The sequence below is a fragment of the Manacus vitellinus genome, unplaced genomic scaffold (assembly GCF_001715985.3).
Source record: "Manacus vitellinus isolate BGI_N305 unplaced genomic scaffold, ASM171598v3 scaffold_8_pilon, whole genome shotgun sequence".
NCBI classification, from domain to species: Eukaryota; Metazoa; Chordata; class Aves; order Passeriformes; family Pipridae; genus Manacus; species Manacus vitellinus.
Genome location: NW_021940864.1, coordinates 10,644,664 through 10,662,545, shown reverse-complemented (window position 1 = coordinate 10,662,545; position 17,882 = coordinate 10,644,664). Strand labels below are relative to the sequence as shown.

General features: G+C 45.0%; 1 protein-coding gene across 1 annotated transcript; it reads left to right on the top strand.

Annotated features, from left to right (window-relative positions):
• The first annotated feature begins 9,355 nt into the window (after window positions 1-9,355).
• Window positions 9,356-14,427, top strand: SERTAD4 (SERTA domain containing 4). The gene is made up of 3 exons (XM_029965037.1): window positions 9,356-9,521; window positions 9,931-10,049; window positions 12,959-14,427. The coding sequence occupies exons 1-3, from the start codon at window positions 9,356-9,358 to the stop codon at window positions 13,712-13,714; spliced, it is 1,041 nt and encodes a 346-aa protein (XP_029820897.1). The 3' UTR covers window positions 13,715-14,427.
• Window positions 14,428-17,882: the final 3,455 nt, after the last annotated feature.

Sequence of the window (17,882 nt, the reverse complement as noted above, 5' to 3'; positions counted from 1 at the left end):
CCTGCTCATGGTAGTAGAAGTACTCCTGAAAAATGAAATGGTAGCAAAAACCAACTGCCAGTGGAGGAAGAGCCACTTGTGTGGATCAGAGAGCTGCAAGTCCCAGCCTCCACGAGGACACACATCTCACCACAGGTCTCTAATTGAAAACTGATGCTCAGAACAACTTCAAGCTTTTTTAAGCTACTGTTCAAGTAAAAGGAATAATCACTTTCTGTAGCACCAGTTAAATAACTGAATGCAGAGCTTAGCAGAATATTATCAGTCCAAGGACAGTGATTGCATAATTATTTTATATGATGTAAGTATTTAGAGATTACTTTTCCCTTAGCTATTAAATCCATAGATTAGACTTGAAAACTGAATTTAAATAGTTTTATTTTTTTTTAAACTTAGTATTTTAGGGTCTGCATTGTAAACTGAAACATAAATAAAACCTTTTAAATGTTGATAAAATTGATCTTTTTTTTTTTGCTTCCTCTTATAGATCATAAGTGTTGAAGTCTGAAAACAGGGACACAGGCGAGGAGACTGAGAAATGAATGGGCAAAGTCATGTAAGTAAGAATTAATCTGAATGCTGAAATTCTCAACAAAAATTTCAGTCAAATATGAAGTTCTGCATCAAAATATGATATGGTCTCTTAACACTGTAGTTTATGATGCTACACCAGAAAGCCTGTCTCTGGGGAGACACTGCTAGAGCACAGAGGGGAATGACTAATCCATCCCTGCCAAAAGTATCTCCTACTGATTACAGGGCATGTGTGCTGCCCTGTTGCCTCATGAGCTACATCGTGCATAAAAAAAAGGATGCTCAACAGCACTGTCATCATAATTTTATAATAATTTCATTATTTAAACATTTCTCTTTTTCTAAGGCATTTTATGTGCATCGTGAGTATTTATTATGGAAAGAAAACATTTTTAAACATGTTTTAAAATCAACACCCCATGTCCCATAGAAAGATGGGCTCTCTCCATTCTCTTTTCTTCCCAGCTCCTCACCACAGTCATGCCACATTGTTGTGGCTGGGAGACCTTTATCCTGTAACTAAACTTATTCTTCCTAACCTTTACAAAATGTCTGAGAGTGATATCCTGTATCTCTCCCTTGGAAGGTACTTCCTGCAGACACCTCAACCCAGGCAGCAGGTTGGGCTATTTTCCCTTGTCCAGGTTTTGCAGAGCAGTGGTGCCTGAGCAGGATCAGATCCTGGCCATGCTCATGAGGCTGCAGCTGCTCTGGCTGCTTTGTGAGCATTCTGGAAAGCATGAAAAGCTGAGAACCACAGGAGGCTGAGAAAGGGTGTAGACAAAGTGATTACAGTGATTTTTGACTTGTGGATCTCTAAATGTTTTCTATCATGTGCTTGGCTTTATCCCTGTGCATCTCCTTCCCCGCAGCAGCCGCCACATCCCAGCTGATCCCTCCTTCCTGTCACTAAAATGAGCAGCCGTGCTATTATGAATATTAAAATTCACCCATTAACACTGCAGTGAGGTGGGGTTCGAGGAGCTCCTACCTCCCAGCCCTCTGTGCCACCCTGCCAGCAGATTCGGTAAGGCGACACCACACTGGTTTATCCTGGTTTCCTTCCCAACCCTGACAGCTGGTTATAACTGGTTGAGCGATGGCTGGAGTTCAGCACAATTCAAATATCTCAGACAGTCTGTACAAACATCTTTCCTTACTTAGAGGTCCTGTTGGAAGCTGTGTATGTTGGACACTTAGTGAGTTACAGGCTTTAGAAACTACCTGGCAGTGCTGGAGACCTTGAACCAGACACAAAACTTCCACTAATGCAACCTTTAGAGTCTTAAGTAGGTACTTGGCTGCCAGTTGCTTTCAGGCACACTGTAAAGGGACTTTCTGAAAAAAAAATCTGACTCTGGACCAGCATCCCCATTTGTTTCATCTCGATTTGGAGTGGTTAAATAGGAATTTGCAAAGGAAATGAATAAGGGGACCAGCTTCTTTCATTTAAAAGGCTTGTCTAAGTAGAACCAAGCAACAAAGGAACTCTGTGTAAGGTTTGCAATTTTTGTCACTCTTGTCTAACCAGATTTACATCGTCAAAAACAAAACAAACAAACAAATTCCCCAAACCAACATGAGAGAGCATGAGCGATTTAGAGTGTGTGTATTACAAGTGATACAGAATATGCATTTATGATTCAAAATTTTAAACAGCTGAGAAATAAATATGCAAAGTAGATTGTTCTGTTTGCAGATGGTAATCCTGCCGCACTGATTTTGCTCAGCTGCCTGATTTTTCAATGTCTGCATTTCTGGTTTCTGGGATTCCTGATTAAGAAATAAAATATGAGTCACGGTGCATGGTTACCTTCTGTGCATCTGAAAGGCTAACTCGGTGACTGAAAACAGATTATTGGAGGCTGATCTTGCCCTGCTGAATTCGTTGCAGTGTCAGGGGATTGGAAAAAAAATCCCTTCTCCACTCTGCCCTTCATTTTTAGAGCTGTAGGAAAAAGGTTCCTGCCAGTTCTTGTAGATCGGCTTGTAGCAGATCGTCTGCCCGGCCCAGCTCTCCCGGGGGGTCTCTGCGGGTGGGGACGGCCGGCGGGCAGCACGCTCCTCAGCAAGGTGAGGCACATCCCTTTCCCTCCCTCTCCCAAGGATGACTCAGTCGGTTATTAAAGATTTCCAGCTTCCAGCTAAAAATGGCATCAGCAGCGGTGCCCCAGAGGGAAAAAGGGGAGACGTGAGAAATGGGTTCTGTTCCTGTCTCTGGGTCCTAACACACACACACATACACACACTCTCTCTCACATGCACACACACACGCGCAGAGCTGATGTGCAGCTCATCTGGGAAAAGTTTATTTTGCAATAAGAGGGTTTAGTATTTTGCTAAAGGCTTTTGCAAAGACTGGTTCCAATTTTCAGAGCCTGTTGCCAATATTTGTGAGTCATTTCCTTGGAATCCTACCTTTGGTGTTTATTTCCCTTAGAAGGAAACTTGTAAAAGAATAATAATAGCGCTCATTCTTCGTGGAAAGTAGCACACAGCAAAGTGGGAGACAACTCGCTCTTTGTTCCAAAACACTTTTGTATTAGTTTTGTTTACTTTCTTCAGCAGACAAAAAGTGAAGAAGGCAATATAATTAACTCCATAAACCATCTCATTTACAGTGCCAGTGACATGCATGTGCTGCTGTACCGGAGCTAAAGTTAAGTGGGGAAGCAGTTTTAATTGGTACCTCTCATACAAAACAAGTGATGAGAACTGCCTGGTGATTTGGGAAGTCTTATGTAACAGCAGGGCTTTGCTTTTTCTCAGCCCCATCTGAGTGCTGGGACTCCTTTTTCCCTCTGACTTCAGTCCCAATAACAACACTGAGCACCTATTCAGTGTCAGAACCCATCACAAAGGTTAACTAATCTGAAATACTGTCTGTTACAGTTTGCAGCGATAGGAGCACCTTTTGCCCTCAGGATGTTGAAGCATTTTGCAAACTAAACTCCTACTGAGCTAAGTGGATCCTGGACGGAGCTTTGTATGTCGAGCAGGGCCACGCAGCCACCAGCGGGGTGGAGGCAGAGAGCATATGAGACATTTTGGCTAAGAACACTGGAAAAAATATTTATGCTTACTGAAATGAATACCATGGAGCTTTATTGTTCTCCCAGACCAGGCAGGCAAAGCAGCCTTTGGAGGATGGCTGCAGTAAACTTATTCGCATCTTTTCTCTTATCTGCCAGAGCCCTGTGGAAAAAAAAAAAAAAAAAAAAAAAGAAGCAATTTTGCTTGTATTTTTATATGTTTGCACAAATTCTGGTGCAAAATTTAACTATTAGAACTACCATTTAAAAGTTCATTGCATATTGTCTACCAGGGGTTCTGATAGGTGACATATACCTACAAAGAAATAAGAGAGGAAGCACCTTTTCTGTCAGTATAGTAACCTGCTCTAGGTCTGCTTCACAGACACCAGAGGCACAACTGTTAAAAATTTAAAGGAACATTTTCTTTTAATTTTTTTTCTCTGAAACCCAAGGGACTCCAGCATTTTGGTCCAGAGTAACTCCATGAAGTGTTTCTGGGAAGAATTCAACTGAAAAGTATGTAAAGGAAAAAAAATAGCTTGTGGGAATTAGGAAAGTTAGAGAAATATTTGCTCAGAATTCTGTCTTGAGAAAGAGACACTTGAGCATCTGGCGTTGTATAATCTAAATTAGGGCAGAAGTTAAGTCATGATACCTTTGAAACACTTTCGTGAAAGAGCCGTATCTTGACACAGAAATCAATTGCTGATTTCACATTAATTCCTTTTCCACCAAACACTAAGTCCAGCTCTAGAAAAAGAAGGAAAAAAAAAAAAAAGAAAGCAAAAGAAAAAAACAGTGGATTTCTTGAAATTCCCTGAAGTGAGGGCCAAGAAATACAGGGAAAAACACTAGACTTGGCACATCTAAGGTTTATCTATACCTCCAAAGGATGAAAAGCTGAATTGACCCTGTTGGCACACCGACCTGTTGTTCTACCAGTCTAGTTATTTCAGCCAGCCTTAACCCTTTCATTTCACCCTTGTATCATGCTTCTGTTAGATAGTGTTATGCATGTCTGGTAGGAGGCACAGCTGAAGAAACAGATAATCATCATTGCCTGGGGCTCACACTCTCTTGCTGCCACCTGTCCTCATTCCCCTCTTCCCTCTGCCACCTCCTTGCTGTCTCTGGCTTGTGGTTCAGCATCTCCCTCACTGCAGACCAGGGACTGCTCTGCACTGGCACAGTGCAGTTCTCCTCAGCTATTCTGTATCAACAAGAGAAGGAAAGAAAATCTCCATGTCTGCTCCCAACCACTGTCTGTCTCTTGGAAATACAGTTTTCAATTTAAATCCAGCATGGCCAATTCTAGAGGCCATTTCAGTTCTTGCAGCCTTGCTGCTCACCTTGCCTCCAGAGCCCTGAGCACAGGGATCATCTTTGACCCTTTGCTTTCGTTTAATGTGACTGGGCTGTCCCAGTGTGCTGCGATTCAGTGTCCCCAGCATTTACACTGCTTCATTCATAGCACTACTACAACTCTGTGCATATCTAGCCAGACAATAAACTTTTTAATCAAGGCCCTCATTGTCTCCCATCTCCATAGCTTCCTCCTTCTTGAACCTGTGACATATCAGGCAGTTCGATCTATTTAAACACAAGCTCCCAACATCCTCTTCCCTGTCTGCTGCTGTGGTCAGAGCCAAGCCACCTCCTGCCTTTCCTCCTTATTTGCCTCCATCTAGTCTTTTATTTTCACATGTGAGGTTGTGACAGTTCCGCTGTAGCTGTCATCAGTCCACCATTGTCTCTACAGCACAGCTCTGCTCTCTTTGCCAGTAATGCTGGCATCCTCATGCCTTTATCTGCTGCTCCCAGGGGAGCCTTTATGCCCTCTTCCATGACGCTCTTGTCCACAGGATGCCCTGCCTCCTTCAGCTCAGTTGGTGATAGCAAACTTTGTTGCATCAACCATAAAGAGTAGATAGTTGCAATGAGGTTAGCCTGGAATTGTTTACAGGTGATGCAGTGGGTTTTTTTGCTAAGGGAGGTACATCAGTCTGGGTATGTGATTGTGCCTTTCCTCTTCCTCTCACCAGCTGTCTCTTGCTGTCTTAGACAGTGGGTCTGCACAGCCTCTGTGCAGTGGGATTCCTGATTGCTTCTGCACTGTAAATTTTCTGTAACACCAGAACGGTAACAGCTATCATAACGATGGCAATTTTGTTTTCTAAGCACTGCGATCCAGATGTTAACAATGGTATAGTACAGCTAAGAACTGCTATTCTGTCCCCAAGTCATGTTGTTATGCAATGGAAACACTGCACGATATATAAGGACTGAAACCACTGCAGTATTTGGGTACAAACCCAGGAGTTAAACAAGGAATAGACATCTTAAGTCTGTTCCCTTGTTTTTATTGGTCTTGGTGAGACCTGCAGCTTTATAGTCATGGGCATTTTATATTTAAGTTTGGGTTTTTAGAGACATTCTGGAACTGTATAAAAAGCTCCTTTCTCTGACATCGGCATCAGGCTTGTTATAATGTGAATGGCATCATTACAGTTCTCTCATTAACATCATAATGGCTCTGGAGGAATAGGGAGTGAAAACCCCAGCAAATGGAGTAGTGGCAATGTATAGTAGTCTTACTGTGTGAAACTGAGTACAGAAAAAGTTTGGCATTTTAACCTTCAGGCTGCTGTAGATGCCCCGGGGTGTCCTCACACTACACACATTTGGCTGACAAAATGGAAAAATTGTGGTAGCCTAAGGATGGAGGGCTGGGTTCAATAAAAAACTATGCCTGGCTTCCATGCCACTGAAGCCCACACAAGGCTCCCAAATGGATTTTTCAAAATTGAATCCAGCCCTAAGTGTCAACCTTTTGCTGTAATTTTGTATAGTAAATGTGTTGTATGCTCAAATGTACATCTTTCATCCTTTATTTCCAGAGGTGCTAATGGAAATGTAACAATATGTGTGCTGTTCTGCAAAGTCTCATTGAAACCAACGGGATTTTGGATGAAATCCCTCCATTGCATAAGATAATGTAATATAAATGGGTTGGGCTTAAGGCTGGAGGACGATGAGATTTGGTTCTATTTCTGGCTCTGACACTGATTTGCTGTGTGACTTCTGGCAAGATACTCAGGAGTCGATTTTGCCACCCTTAATGGGGAAAAACAGTAGGCTGGCTCTTCAGGAGCAGTGCCAGAGATCCTGTTTGTGGAGTTAGGTCTGGTAGTTCTTTCTCAGTAAACACCAGGTTACAATTCTGCCATGTCCAACTTTACCTTCAAGGAGGCTGACTTTTCCCATATGCTGAGTGCTTGTAGCTTCCTTCCCACTCATTTGCAGCAGCTGGAAATCAGTGCTTTTGAACATCCAAGGGGAACAAATAGCATGCCCAGTCATGAGCCCTTTAAAAAGCCTGGTTCTCAGCTTCTGTGTGCTAAAGCAACCCCTCTGCTACAAAATGGGACCTATTTTGTAGCTGAGTGCCACCTGTAAAGCTTTGTAACACATGCTGAGACCTACAAACTTGGTTTGGGGCTTTGGTTTTCTGGTGGGTGGTTGGTTTTTGTTTGTTGTGTGTTTTTTTTTTCTCCCAGGGAAGCTCTATAATTTATGCCTTGGTTTTATACAGTTTGGAAACATGGAGAATGTGCATGGACAGTAGCTGTTTATGGAAGTGAACTGGCTTGCCTCTATTCATTTTGCATGTTGTAAATAGCAGAAGCAGTTCATTTACTTTACTGGCTGTCCAGAGAACTCAGCTTTTCAAGATAAATTAGCAGCACTGTGCAGAAGGCATCCCAACGCTTCCTTCCTTCCTTCCTGCGTGTTGCTGCTTGAGCATAGCAAGACCTATTTGTGATGAAATATGGTAAGAAAAAGATGCACAGCTTAAATCTCTGATTCTCATTACCAAAAAAAAAAAAAATCCACAAAGAGATGCTGAATTCATTATGAGCAAAGAAACCCTGACTTTCCCGAAGCAGCAGCGAGTTTCTTCCAACCTTTATTCTCTCAGGACAAACACTGAGTGTTGACATCATGCCAATATGAGAAGATTGATGTGTCCCTGTGAATGATTCCTCAGTGCAGATTAATGAGAAGAGTCCATTGGTGCTTTCTAATGATGGCGTAATCTTTTCAGACACAAAATATATGACTTTTTAGCTGCTTCTTGGACCAATTTTTGGCCCTGCTGTTAGGTCAGCAGACTGACCCATTTGTTTTGACCATTCCTTTCATGTATTGGTAGTCATCTGGTAACAAAAGGTGTGGGGAATAAATAATATATATTGTCTATCTGTGTCAGGGATAACTTCCAGTGGGCCAGTCCAGTGGCTTGCCAGTCCCTGTGTTGCTTCTTGGCAAAAAGCACGATGGCATCTTAGAAAAAGCAAGATGGCATGAAGGGGCTACTGCAAGAAAGTGACTGAGGGGTACATACAGTGCTTTAGCAGTAAATTGACTCTGAGGAAGGGTCAGTCCGATTGCAACGAGGTCTGGTGACCTTTACTCAGGCAAACTGCTTGGGGACTCAGCTGACTGTCCCTTCGCCTCCCATTTTTGCCTCAGTGAGGAGGCAGAGCAGACCCATGCACGCATGCATCCAAGACACAGACAGTGCATGCTGGAAGCCGTTTCTTAATAAAGTAGCAGTCTTTTGCATTCTTACAGGATTTAAGAAAACAACTGGCAGATGTGAAGGATTTATTTTTCCTCCCTCTTCTGCTGCGGTTTATTTTTTCCTCTTGTTCGAGAGCGCTCAGCTGCTAACACAAACAATTGCTGAAATTCCACCTGCCCACCTGCGGCCCCTCCCTCCCGCCGCCTGCTCGGGCCCTCGTCTTCCTCCGGGAGGGTTGCGCCGAGGAGAAACTACATCCCGCTTTCTTAGAGAGAGGAGGAGGAAGGGGAGGGAGGAGTCGGGCTGTGTCTGGGCGCATTGTTCCGCGCTCCTCTGCCAAGAAGTAGGTGACTATGATGAACTCATCCCTCGCCCCTCGCAGAAAGTTTGCCGCCTTCCCCCCCTTCTCCCCTCCCCTCCCGCCCGCTGGCGCGGCAGGAGGCAGCTCGCAGCCCGGAGCTGGCCCCGGAGTCCCCGCTCCTGCTTAATATTCCGCCCGCTCCGCCGATGTTGTGCTTGGCTCCGGTGGGACCGCAACTCACGGCGTGAAACCGGAGCCAATTTTCTGTCTTAGTCTCGCAGTGTTTTGACTGGAGGCAGATCCAGTTCAGTCCGATCGGGGCTAGTGGAAACAACTACCTAAGTCTCCGCTGTCTGTGTCGTTTGGGAGGGAAGAAAGAAGAAAGGAACGCGATCCCGGACTGCTGGGCGCTCTCTCTCTCACACACACAGGCACACACGCACACCCCACCGCACACACACACAAGCACCGCACACACACGCACCCAGACAGGCAGACTCGCACCCCCTCCGGTGCCGAACGCGCCGTGCCAGCACCGCCGGAGGAGGAAATGGGAAGCCAGTGAGCGGATCCGTGCCGGTGTGTGACGCCGCCGGCGGCGCCGGGGCGGCGGGGGCAGGCGGAGCGCGGCGGCGGGGGCGGCGCTGGGGGGCGCGCACCGACTCCCCGGTGCGGGGGGACCCCGGCCCTTTGTGACAGAGGGCTCCGCTCGTTTTCCTTCCGCAAGAAGGGGGAAAAGAAAACGTGCGTCTCTGCGATATCGGCATGCGTATGTTTTTAATATACGTGTGCGCAGAGGTCTGGCTGCCGGGGGCGCGGGGGCGGACGCCGCGGGCGGGGGGCAGTGGCGGGCGGCGGGCGGTCACCGCGCTGCTTCGCTTCCAGGTGCCGGCGCCCGCGATGACCCTGGTGCTGCCCATGCAGCGGCTGAGGCCGCCCATCGCCGCCGAGGGAGCCGCCGACCTCGCCGCCTACCGCGCCCTCTGGGAGCCGCCCTGCTGCGGCCGCCCCGCCCCGCCCGCCCCCCGGCCCGCCCCGGCCCGGCGGCCCCCGGGCCCCCCGCAGGTGGCGCTCCGCCCCGGCGGGGCGCGGCCGGCGGCCACCGGGGCACGCAAGGTCTGCCGGCGGGGAGGGGCCGGCGGCGGGCGCGGGGGCGGGGCGTCCGGAGCGGGCGCGCGGCCGCGCGGGGGCCGCGGCGTTCGCACCGGCCATCCTCGGAGCGATGGAGGTGGCAAAGTTCTTCCGGCAGCGAGCGCCCTGCGGCGGCCCCGGCTCCCCCCGCTGCCCGTCACATCGGTCCCCGGGCGGCTGGCGGGCGATGTGTTAGTTAGGCGAGGGTTTATTTCTGATCGCTGCGAATAGATGCGAAAATATGCGGCGGAGTTCTCCTGTAGCGCGAAGGGAAATGAAAAGTATTTTGTTTGGAGAACCTCCGGCAAACCGCATGTCATTTGTCATATCTGATTTATTACCCACAGGATCACATTACAGGGGAATTTCAAATCCTGTAACAACATCCAAGATCACATACTTTAAAAGGAAATATGTGGAAGAAGAGGATTTTCATCCACCACTCAGCAGCTGTACACATAAAGTATGTCTTCTAATAGTCATTATTTTTACTCCGAGTTTCAGATGCTTAGTAACACTCAATTGACCCATTTCCAGAAGCCTGAAATACTCTGCTGAAATTAGGAGAATGATCCAGCTGCTTGCTCAGAAACAAATAGTTGCCACTTCTTCACATTTATTGTTGTATTGTCATCGAACTGCTTAAGAAGCAAAGGCGTTTCTTCGTTAATAACAACTGTAAATAGAAATGCTGAGAATAACTTTTTTTCAGACTATTTTGTTCTTAGCTAGTTTATGTCATGCTTTCAGAAAGAGCTCTGTAACAGCATTTGAACAGCAGAAGGGAAGAACATAAGTTAAAGATTCCCCACTCATTCAAAACTTTTTTTCCGGGGGGAAAATAGTAAGAGGTTCCATATACCCCACACGGGTTACAGGTCCTCTAGAAAAGCAGAGTGACTTGGAAAGCAAGTACAAGTTCCTTCAGTGTTTAATCCTGTTTATTAAAAAACTAATAACTCAAAAAAACCAGATTAGTAGATGAAAGAATATTTTTTTTAATGAAAGTTTTCAAGGGAGGGATTAGAACAAATGTTTCCCAGGCTAACAAATACACAAATTTAAATCTAACTTTTTTGTGAGAGATTTTTATGCTCCTCTTCATTAAGGGTTCAGTCCTGCTTGGAACTGAAGACCTGGGATGAAGTGCTTGGGGATAGCTCGTGCTTTGAGACACCACCCTGACTTTGTTGGATTGTACCTGGCCCATGGCAGACCACTGCTACCCATGTTCTATTGGTGATAGAGGAGGGATTTCTGCAGAGCAGAAGGAGCAGTAGTGCTGAGTTCAGTTTCCAAGGACCTTAGAGTACCTCAAGGCTACAAGTAGGAGTTGTCTGCAAGTGGTACCTGGACTGGGAAAGTGAAAAACTGCCCCACTGTTAATTTCAGAAAGTATCCAGTTTGCTGCCAGAGCACTGAATAAACAGCACCAAGGGTGTTGAAAAATGTGCTCTGGTTAGTGAGCATGTTTCACATGTCTCATCACTCTCCAATTTCAGACAGTTTTGTTCTTTTTTACTAGATTGTTGGATTTTTGTTTCGATGATTAATTTCCTTGCAAAGAGGAGGAGGAATAGTTTCTTAGCCCTTTCAAACAGCAATAAAAAACAGTTGTAGGGGTACTGGTAAACTAGGCCCAACCACGGTTTTGTGCTGTTGTAGAGGTGTATCACCTCAGAAACCCTGTGTCACCAATTTCTTCAGTTTGGCCCAAATACATTTTTTGCTTTGCAGCACTAAGCTCTGGCAGAGGGAGGATGCCCACCAGGTTTCCTTGAATTTCTTACGTGCTTATACCTTCGCTGCCCAGTAAAGAGTTATGTGCTGAGATTACTTGTCCCATAGAGGTTATGATGGTAGGGCCCAGATTCACTTTCCAGAGGGCTGCTGGCAAATGTGTAGTAGAAAGCCTTTGACAACTTGTACCTACTGGTGTCTCTCCAGGATGTATCTCCAGGAGAATCCCAGTTCAAGGCTTACTGGTTTGCTCCAGGCTTTTATGGCTTCACAGACTGTTGCTGCAGCAGGTATAAAGGACCCAAATTAACCTATAGGCTTAATATACTTTAAAATGAGTCATTTATTATAGAAAATTACTCTCTCTAGCAAAGAGCTTCAGCTGTGAACTTGCAAGAAATTATGGCCAATTTTTGTTTTTGTGAGGCACTGTGCTGCTTCTAAGCCTCGCAGACATGACCAGGCTGTGGAAAGAGCTAGAGGGCTGAGGAGAGCTGAATGGATGTGAAAAGCAGCTGTGCTTTAAGCTCTTTTAGTCCTCATAGCTACGACTTCCACTCTGCAAAAATGCTGTAACCATGTGGGAAAGGGAAGAATGATCAAGCCACAGATGGGGGGGATTTAGAGCAGTCTCTCTTTGTGCTATGCTCCTTCTCCTCCTACGCAAACCAAATTCTTACTAAAAATGAAAATTAGTTAATACTGCTTACAGTAGCATGCGTTGCCCCCTCTCTTATTTTGATTCCCAGGGTAGCGATTACAATGCAGAATCCGGGGCCTCCTGGGGGCAGTAACCTGCTTATGCTGCCAGTGCTGAGAAAGGGAGTCCTGGAAGGACCATGGAAGGGAGAACAAATCTGTGGGCGTCGAGCCAGGATTTCTGCAAATTCCTATCCTCTCTTCGTTTCCTGACCTTGTCCCTGCCTATCTGTGTTCCCACCGGTCCCACAGAGCGCAGGGTGTAGTACACAGGCCAACAGCTGCTCTCCAGATGCTGTGATGCTTTGAGATGGGTTTCTCCCTGCCTCCCTCCCTGCATGCACTTTTGTACACAAGAGCAGTGTAAGAGAGCCTGGCAAATGGAGACCTCCTCGCTGGAGGGCCTCTTCCACTGGCAGTGGATGAAATGCTCCAACACTTGCTGCATGAGGCAGTGGCTGCTGGCTGCGTCTTGCAAACCTTGACGCTGCAGGAGGGACCCTCACTTGGCTTCAGAGCTGTGTAGAAACCCCACAGGGGATGATGGAATTGGGTCCATTTGCAACAAAAATCCCCCAGCCATTACTGGAGCGAAACTGCACAACAATATTATGTTCTAACCCCAAATGTAATTGAAAAACCAAATGTGTGCATCTGGATTTCACTTTCCCACCCTGGATTCATGCCTTGCAATTGCCTTTGTGGTGTAACACTCAGCTACTTACCTCCTAAGCCTGGGTGAATGCTGTGGCCAAGAAAAAGCAGGTTCCCAGGCACATGGGTGTGCAAAATGAAAAGCCAGCCCTAGGTGCCTCAGAAAGAGAATAGTAAAGTAGTGACACAGAGGGAATACTTTGCTTCATTGTCTTTCTCCTTGCCTGGAAAAAAACCAGTTGCCTTCAGTTCTATATCTTGTATCTTTTGCATTTTCAGACAATCTCCGTGTTTGAGGAGCGGGCCCATATTCTTTACATGTCTTTGGAAAAGCTGAAATTCATTGACGATCCTGAAGTCTACCTGCGGAGATCCGTCCTCATCAACAATCTAATGAAGAGAATTCATGGAGAGATCATCATGCAGAACAATTGGTGCTTCTCCACCTGCTCCTTCAGTGGCACCTCACCACAAGAGTGGTTTGTGCCTCAGGACTGTCCATACAGAAAACGCCTTCGGATGGCAAAGGAGGAGTATGAGAAGCTCCACATGTGCTGCTTCTATCAAGAATGTGGCAGTCACTATTTAAATCTACCCTACTCTGTTAATGCTGGTACAGAAAATACTTCCTCCTCTTCCTCCTCCTCCTCTTCCTCCTCTTCCCCCCCCATTTCTTTGCCAAGCTGTTCCCAGCAGGTGGATTATGACGTTGGCAGTGCACCTTCTTACAGAAGTGATGACCAGATACCTGCTAATGAAATATTCATCACTAATGGCAGGTCTCACAGTAATCAGGAAAAAGCAAAATTTAATGATGAGAAAGGAGGTAATGAACCTGAGCAAGGGAGCGCTGCTCTAAACTGTGAACCTGTTAGAGGCACCCATGCTGTCGAATGTAGAGGCAAATTTTATGACTATTTTGAGACTGGATGTAATGACAAGAGCAACGTAAGTGAATCTTGGAAAAAATCCTTAAGGAAAAAGGAATCTTTACCAAGTAATAAAATGTGCTGCAACAAAGGAAGTAAAATATGAGGCATCTTTCTTGCTCTGTTGAAGCATGCACAGCACGTTCTTTCTCTATCAAATTTTTATTTTGAATGGATTTTTTATAGTTTTCTACAAATGGTACAATCATGCCACAAACATGGCATGTAGTTCTAAATGACTGGAGAGCAGATTGCGTAAAGATACTCTGTGATCTGCATCAGCGGGCTATTTATAAATATGGTGACTTCATAAAGGACGCAGTTGCGTTACTGCTGAGACTGGTGTAGCTATGGTGTAGCTTTCATTACTGAAAATGCCAACCAGCCAGATGGGGAAAACATATCGTTTTATATATCCCCGCCCCCAAGAAGTCTGCCATTAATTAAGAAGAACCTCCATTATGTTTACCAAGGAATTAGAAGTCTGGTAAACAAATTGATGCTACCAGCAAGGATGATGTGCTCCTTGTAACTCGGTGTTCCTTCTGACAAAGGACTGTCTTCATGGACTAGGAATAAACCATCCTTATGTTTTGTACTGATACTCTTGAATTCCTGGATTCAGCGTCTTGTTCAACTGACAAAATAGGACATAGCATAAAGAAATAACCTGTTTATGGGATCTTAATAAGAATGAGACATGCAGCTCAAGTACTTGCATGTTTTCACCTCGGCTGTAATAACTAATGAGGCTTGTTATACAGGGCAGATTTTTTTTTGGTGCCTTACGTTTTGTCTTAATTTTTGCCAGCGTGAAAATTAAGTATGAATCAGTGATACAGCAGGGATTTAACCTAAACAGAGATTAAAAAAAAAAACCCACAGGGTGGATCAATATTATTAGAAACCTTTAACCTTTGAAGTACTGAGTTCAACTTCCTATTCAAACATCTCTGTTCTTCCTTTTTGATGCTCAATTGCTTTTTGATTTGCTATCCTTAGGAAGGGATTTAAGAAACAATAGAGAGATGTCTCTTGTAAACAAGCATTCGATGCTTGAGTGTTTCTATGGCAACTGTCTGTTGCTGGGCTCTTTTTTTTTCCTTCTTCGTATAATGAAGTTCATGAACCAGTGGCATGTTTTATACTTTATTCTGTTTTGCATAATTTCTCTCTTTTAGATTGCAAAAGCATGCGGGAGTTTTCTATGACTTTTGCTGTTGATTTAAAAAAAGACAAGAAAAGAAGGCAAGAAGCACAATGTTAATTAATAATGTGACGTTAAACACGGTTTTATCTGAATGAATGTAAGGAGTTTAATTTTAAAAAAGAAAATTTTGGAGAAATGAGCTGAGATTTCAGTGGCTGAGTACAACATTTATTCATCCCTAGGTAGGTGGTTTGCAAAAGTGTGCTGTTTAAAATGCCCAGAAGACATTATTCGTGGTTGGACTGAGAGTGAGTCTTAGATCCACCAAATTAATTAGTTCCCACAGTCCCTATAACAACTGGCAGGATGCGCTCAGCAAAATAGCCACATCCAAGCCACAGCTTACTCATAAATAGCTGGCTGCTCCCGTAGCATCGTGCACTGAAGCAACATGCTCCCTTGCTTCTTGTCCAAAGGGTGGAAACCACCTCTGTGCTGGGGGAACAGCCAGCTCAGCACAGGGCATGAGGATCGCTGGGGGGACACTGCCCCGAGCTCCCCTGGCTTGGCACTGGAGTCAGCCAGGTCTCTGTTTCTGAGACCTCCTGCTCTGGGTTTCGTGGGTTCAGCCTGAATCCTTTGGGGCCACAGTTATTTTGGGTAGCGTGTGCACCCCACAGCCACATTTGCAAACTGGATGGCTTTTTGTCAGAAGGACCAGTGGTCACTGGAAAAAAGCCCCCCCCCTGCAGCTGAAGTGACCACAAAAGAGAGCAGGATGTCAATCAGTGATAACCTTTATGAAGTCAGGTGAGTTTAAACTGATAAGTTTGTAAGGGTTATCATTGTGAAGAGTGACAAATAAAGGAAGTATAAGTCCCACCTGATTTCTCCAAGACAGAAGCTTTTTTATTAATAATAATAATATTAAATATAGATCTCATTCATACAGTGTATGAGTAGGATCGTAATTTAGACATTTGTCCACAAGGACCAATTTTTTAAAAAAACTGATTTTTCTTGTGTTATACCCAGATAGTTTAGTAATGTCTGCTCTTTTCCAATATTTGATAAACGCTTGATGTTTTAAGCTTAAATATTAGATGCTTGTATACTAATGTGTTGTTGTAGTAAAGTGAAATTTCCTTGATATATATTTATTAAAATGACCAAAATTCATTTTAATTTTACATCTCCAATGGCTACTGGATCCTTTCCCCCATGCTCCCCTCCCTCACCAAAGAAAATGCCGTTTAATCAAACTGCTCACTGCTGAAGAGGTTACATGGCAGTTTACTGTGCCCCTCAAGCTGGGTCCATGAGGGAGCTCAGCCTTCTTGGGGCTTCAGGAGCTTTTAGGACAGTCTGAAGGTGCACTGAGAAGCAACAGATTCTCTGCAGACTTGCACATTCAGCCAAGGAAAACACCTGGCCAAATGCTGCCCAAACCACAAATCACCTAACACTTTTGGGGGGGCTGAAAGCTTTCTGACCCTAAGGGGCTCCTTGGTCTTCAAGAACAAGCCTGCACACATAAGCTGTCGCAGAGGCTTCTCAGTTGAATTTGCACGAACTACAGTGATGGATCGGCAGAACTCTGTCTAGTCTGGCCTCTCTAATGGCTTCTTTAGTTCCAGGGACATGTAGAAATTAACCTGTTACAGCTCTGGCTGGACAATCTTATTGTCATAAGGGTCTGTAAGGGATGAAATGTCATCTGATGAAGGTTGGCCTGTGGATAAGTGGTCTTTGTCTGGACCCTACCTCACAAAATAATAGCAAATACTGATGGTATATGTATTGGACTCAGGAGTCCAGTGAGTTGCCTTGTTTGCCTCAGAAGAGACATAGGTATTTCATGTTAGAAAAGGGAGTTGGGAAGACCCTTGTCCAATTGCCAGAAATGCAGTAGACCTTGATAGGATTTCCAGCCTGGGCTGGGCTGAATGGATTTCCTGGTTTAAATTTGGGTTGATTTATGACATGTGAAGACTGTAAAACTGATAGGCCTTTTCCCCACTGCACACTCCAGTACTAAGGACATTTTGCTAGTATCACAGATTTTCAAGAAATAGGTCTTTTACAAGATTATACTAGTGTCTTTCATCTGAGTCCCACACATAGCTGCTAAATGAATGTTCCTGAACTTGATCCTGGCCTACCTGCCAGGAAGAACTGGACAGAAAGCTTCTTTTTAGGGAGATTGCTTTACTCTCTATCATGACACTCTGGTTTTAGAGTGTAAGACTATAAAGTGTTTGCCTTTCAGCACATGGCAAACAGCAACAGAAAAAGATGTTTCTGTTGTCACATCTATTTTACTGTTGCTAGGAACAGAAGTGTTATCTTCAGAATCCAGGTAATACATTTCTCTTGAAAACGCACAGTTCATTTGAGTTGAAAAAATTGTGTTCCTTTTTCAAAGCACATGGCATAATATCATTGTGCTTCATACTCACTGTTTTTGGTAAAATTTTACTATTTTTACTGTATTAGCTAATCTGTTGAAACAGCTTAACATGGTTACTTAAGCATCCCCAGCACTCAGACAGCCTCAGCTGGCACCGATGTGCAGTGCCAGCATAGCAGCTGGTTCCAGAGAGAAAACAGACACAGGCTGAGCCGCAGAAATGAAGTGCTTCTTTCAGTCCTGAAGGTGTTACACCCCAAAGCAAAATTGTGGTAGAGACTTTTTTCACATTTCATCTCTCTGTGCACTCTCCATCCTCCTTTTGCATCCCTCATCTACCATCTGTCCTTTCACTGTTGACCGTGACACACTGCCAGGATGGTTTGGTGGATGTAACCTCCTTTTGAGTTTGTGCAGGAGTAGCAGGGAGTTGGTTCAGAGCCACCGCATGAGCTAAAATTTAAACAAACTAACCAGGGTGCAGTGTATCGCAGCTGCTTCATGGCCCCTCTGGGGGCTCATGCCAGTTGTGACACCCCCACCGCCTAAATGGCTTTTCCAGCTGCTGTGGTAGTGATCTGGTGATTAGAGGGCTATGGCTGAAGTACAGATGTGAAGGTGATTTCTAGCCTGGATTTGACTTGTGTCCTTTCATTGCCTTCTTGAGCTGAAGGCGTAGTAAGAGGTATAGCAAATGCAATTGCTGCTTACTCA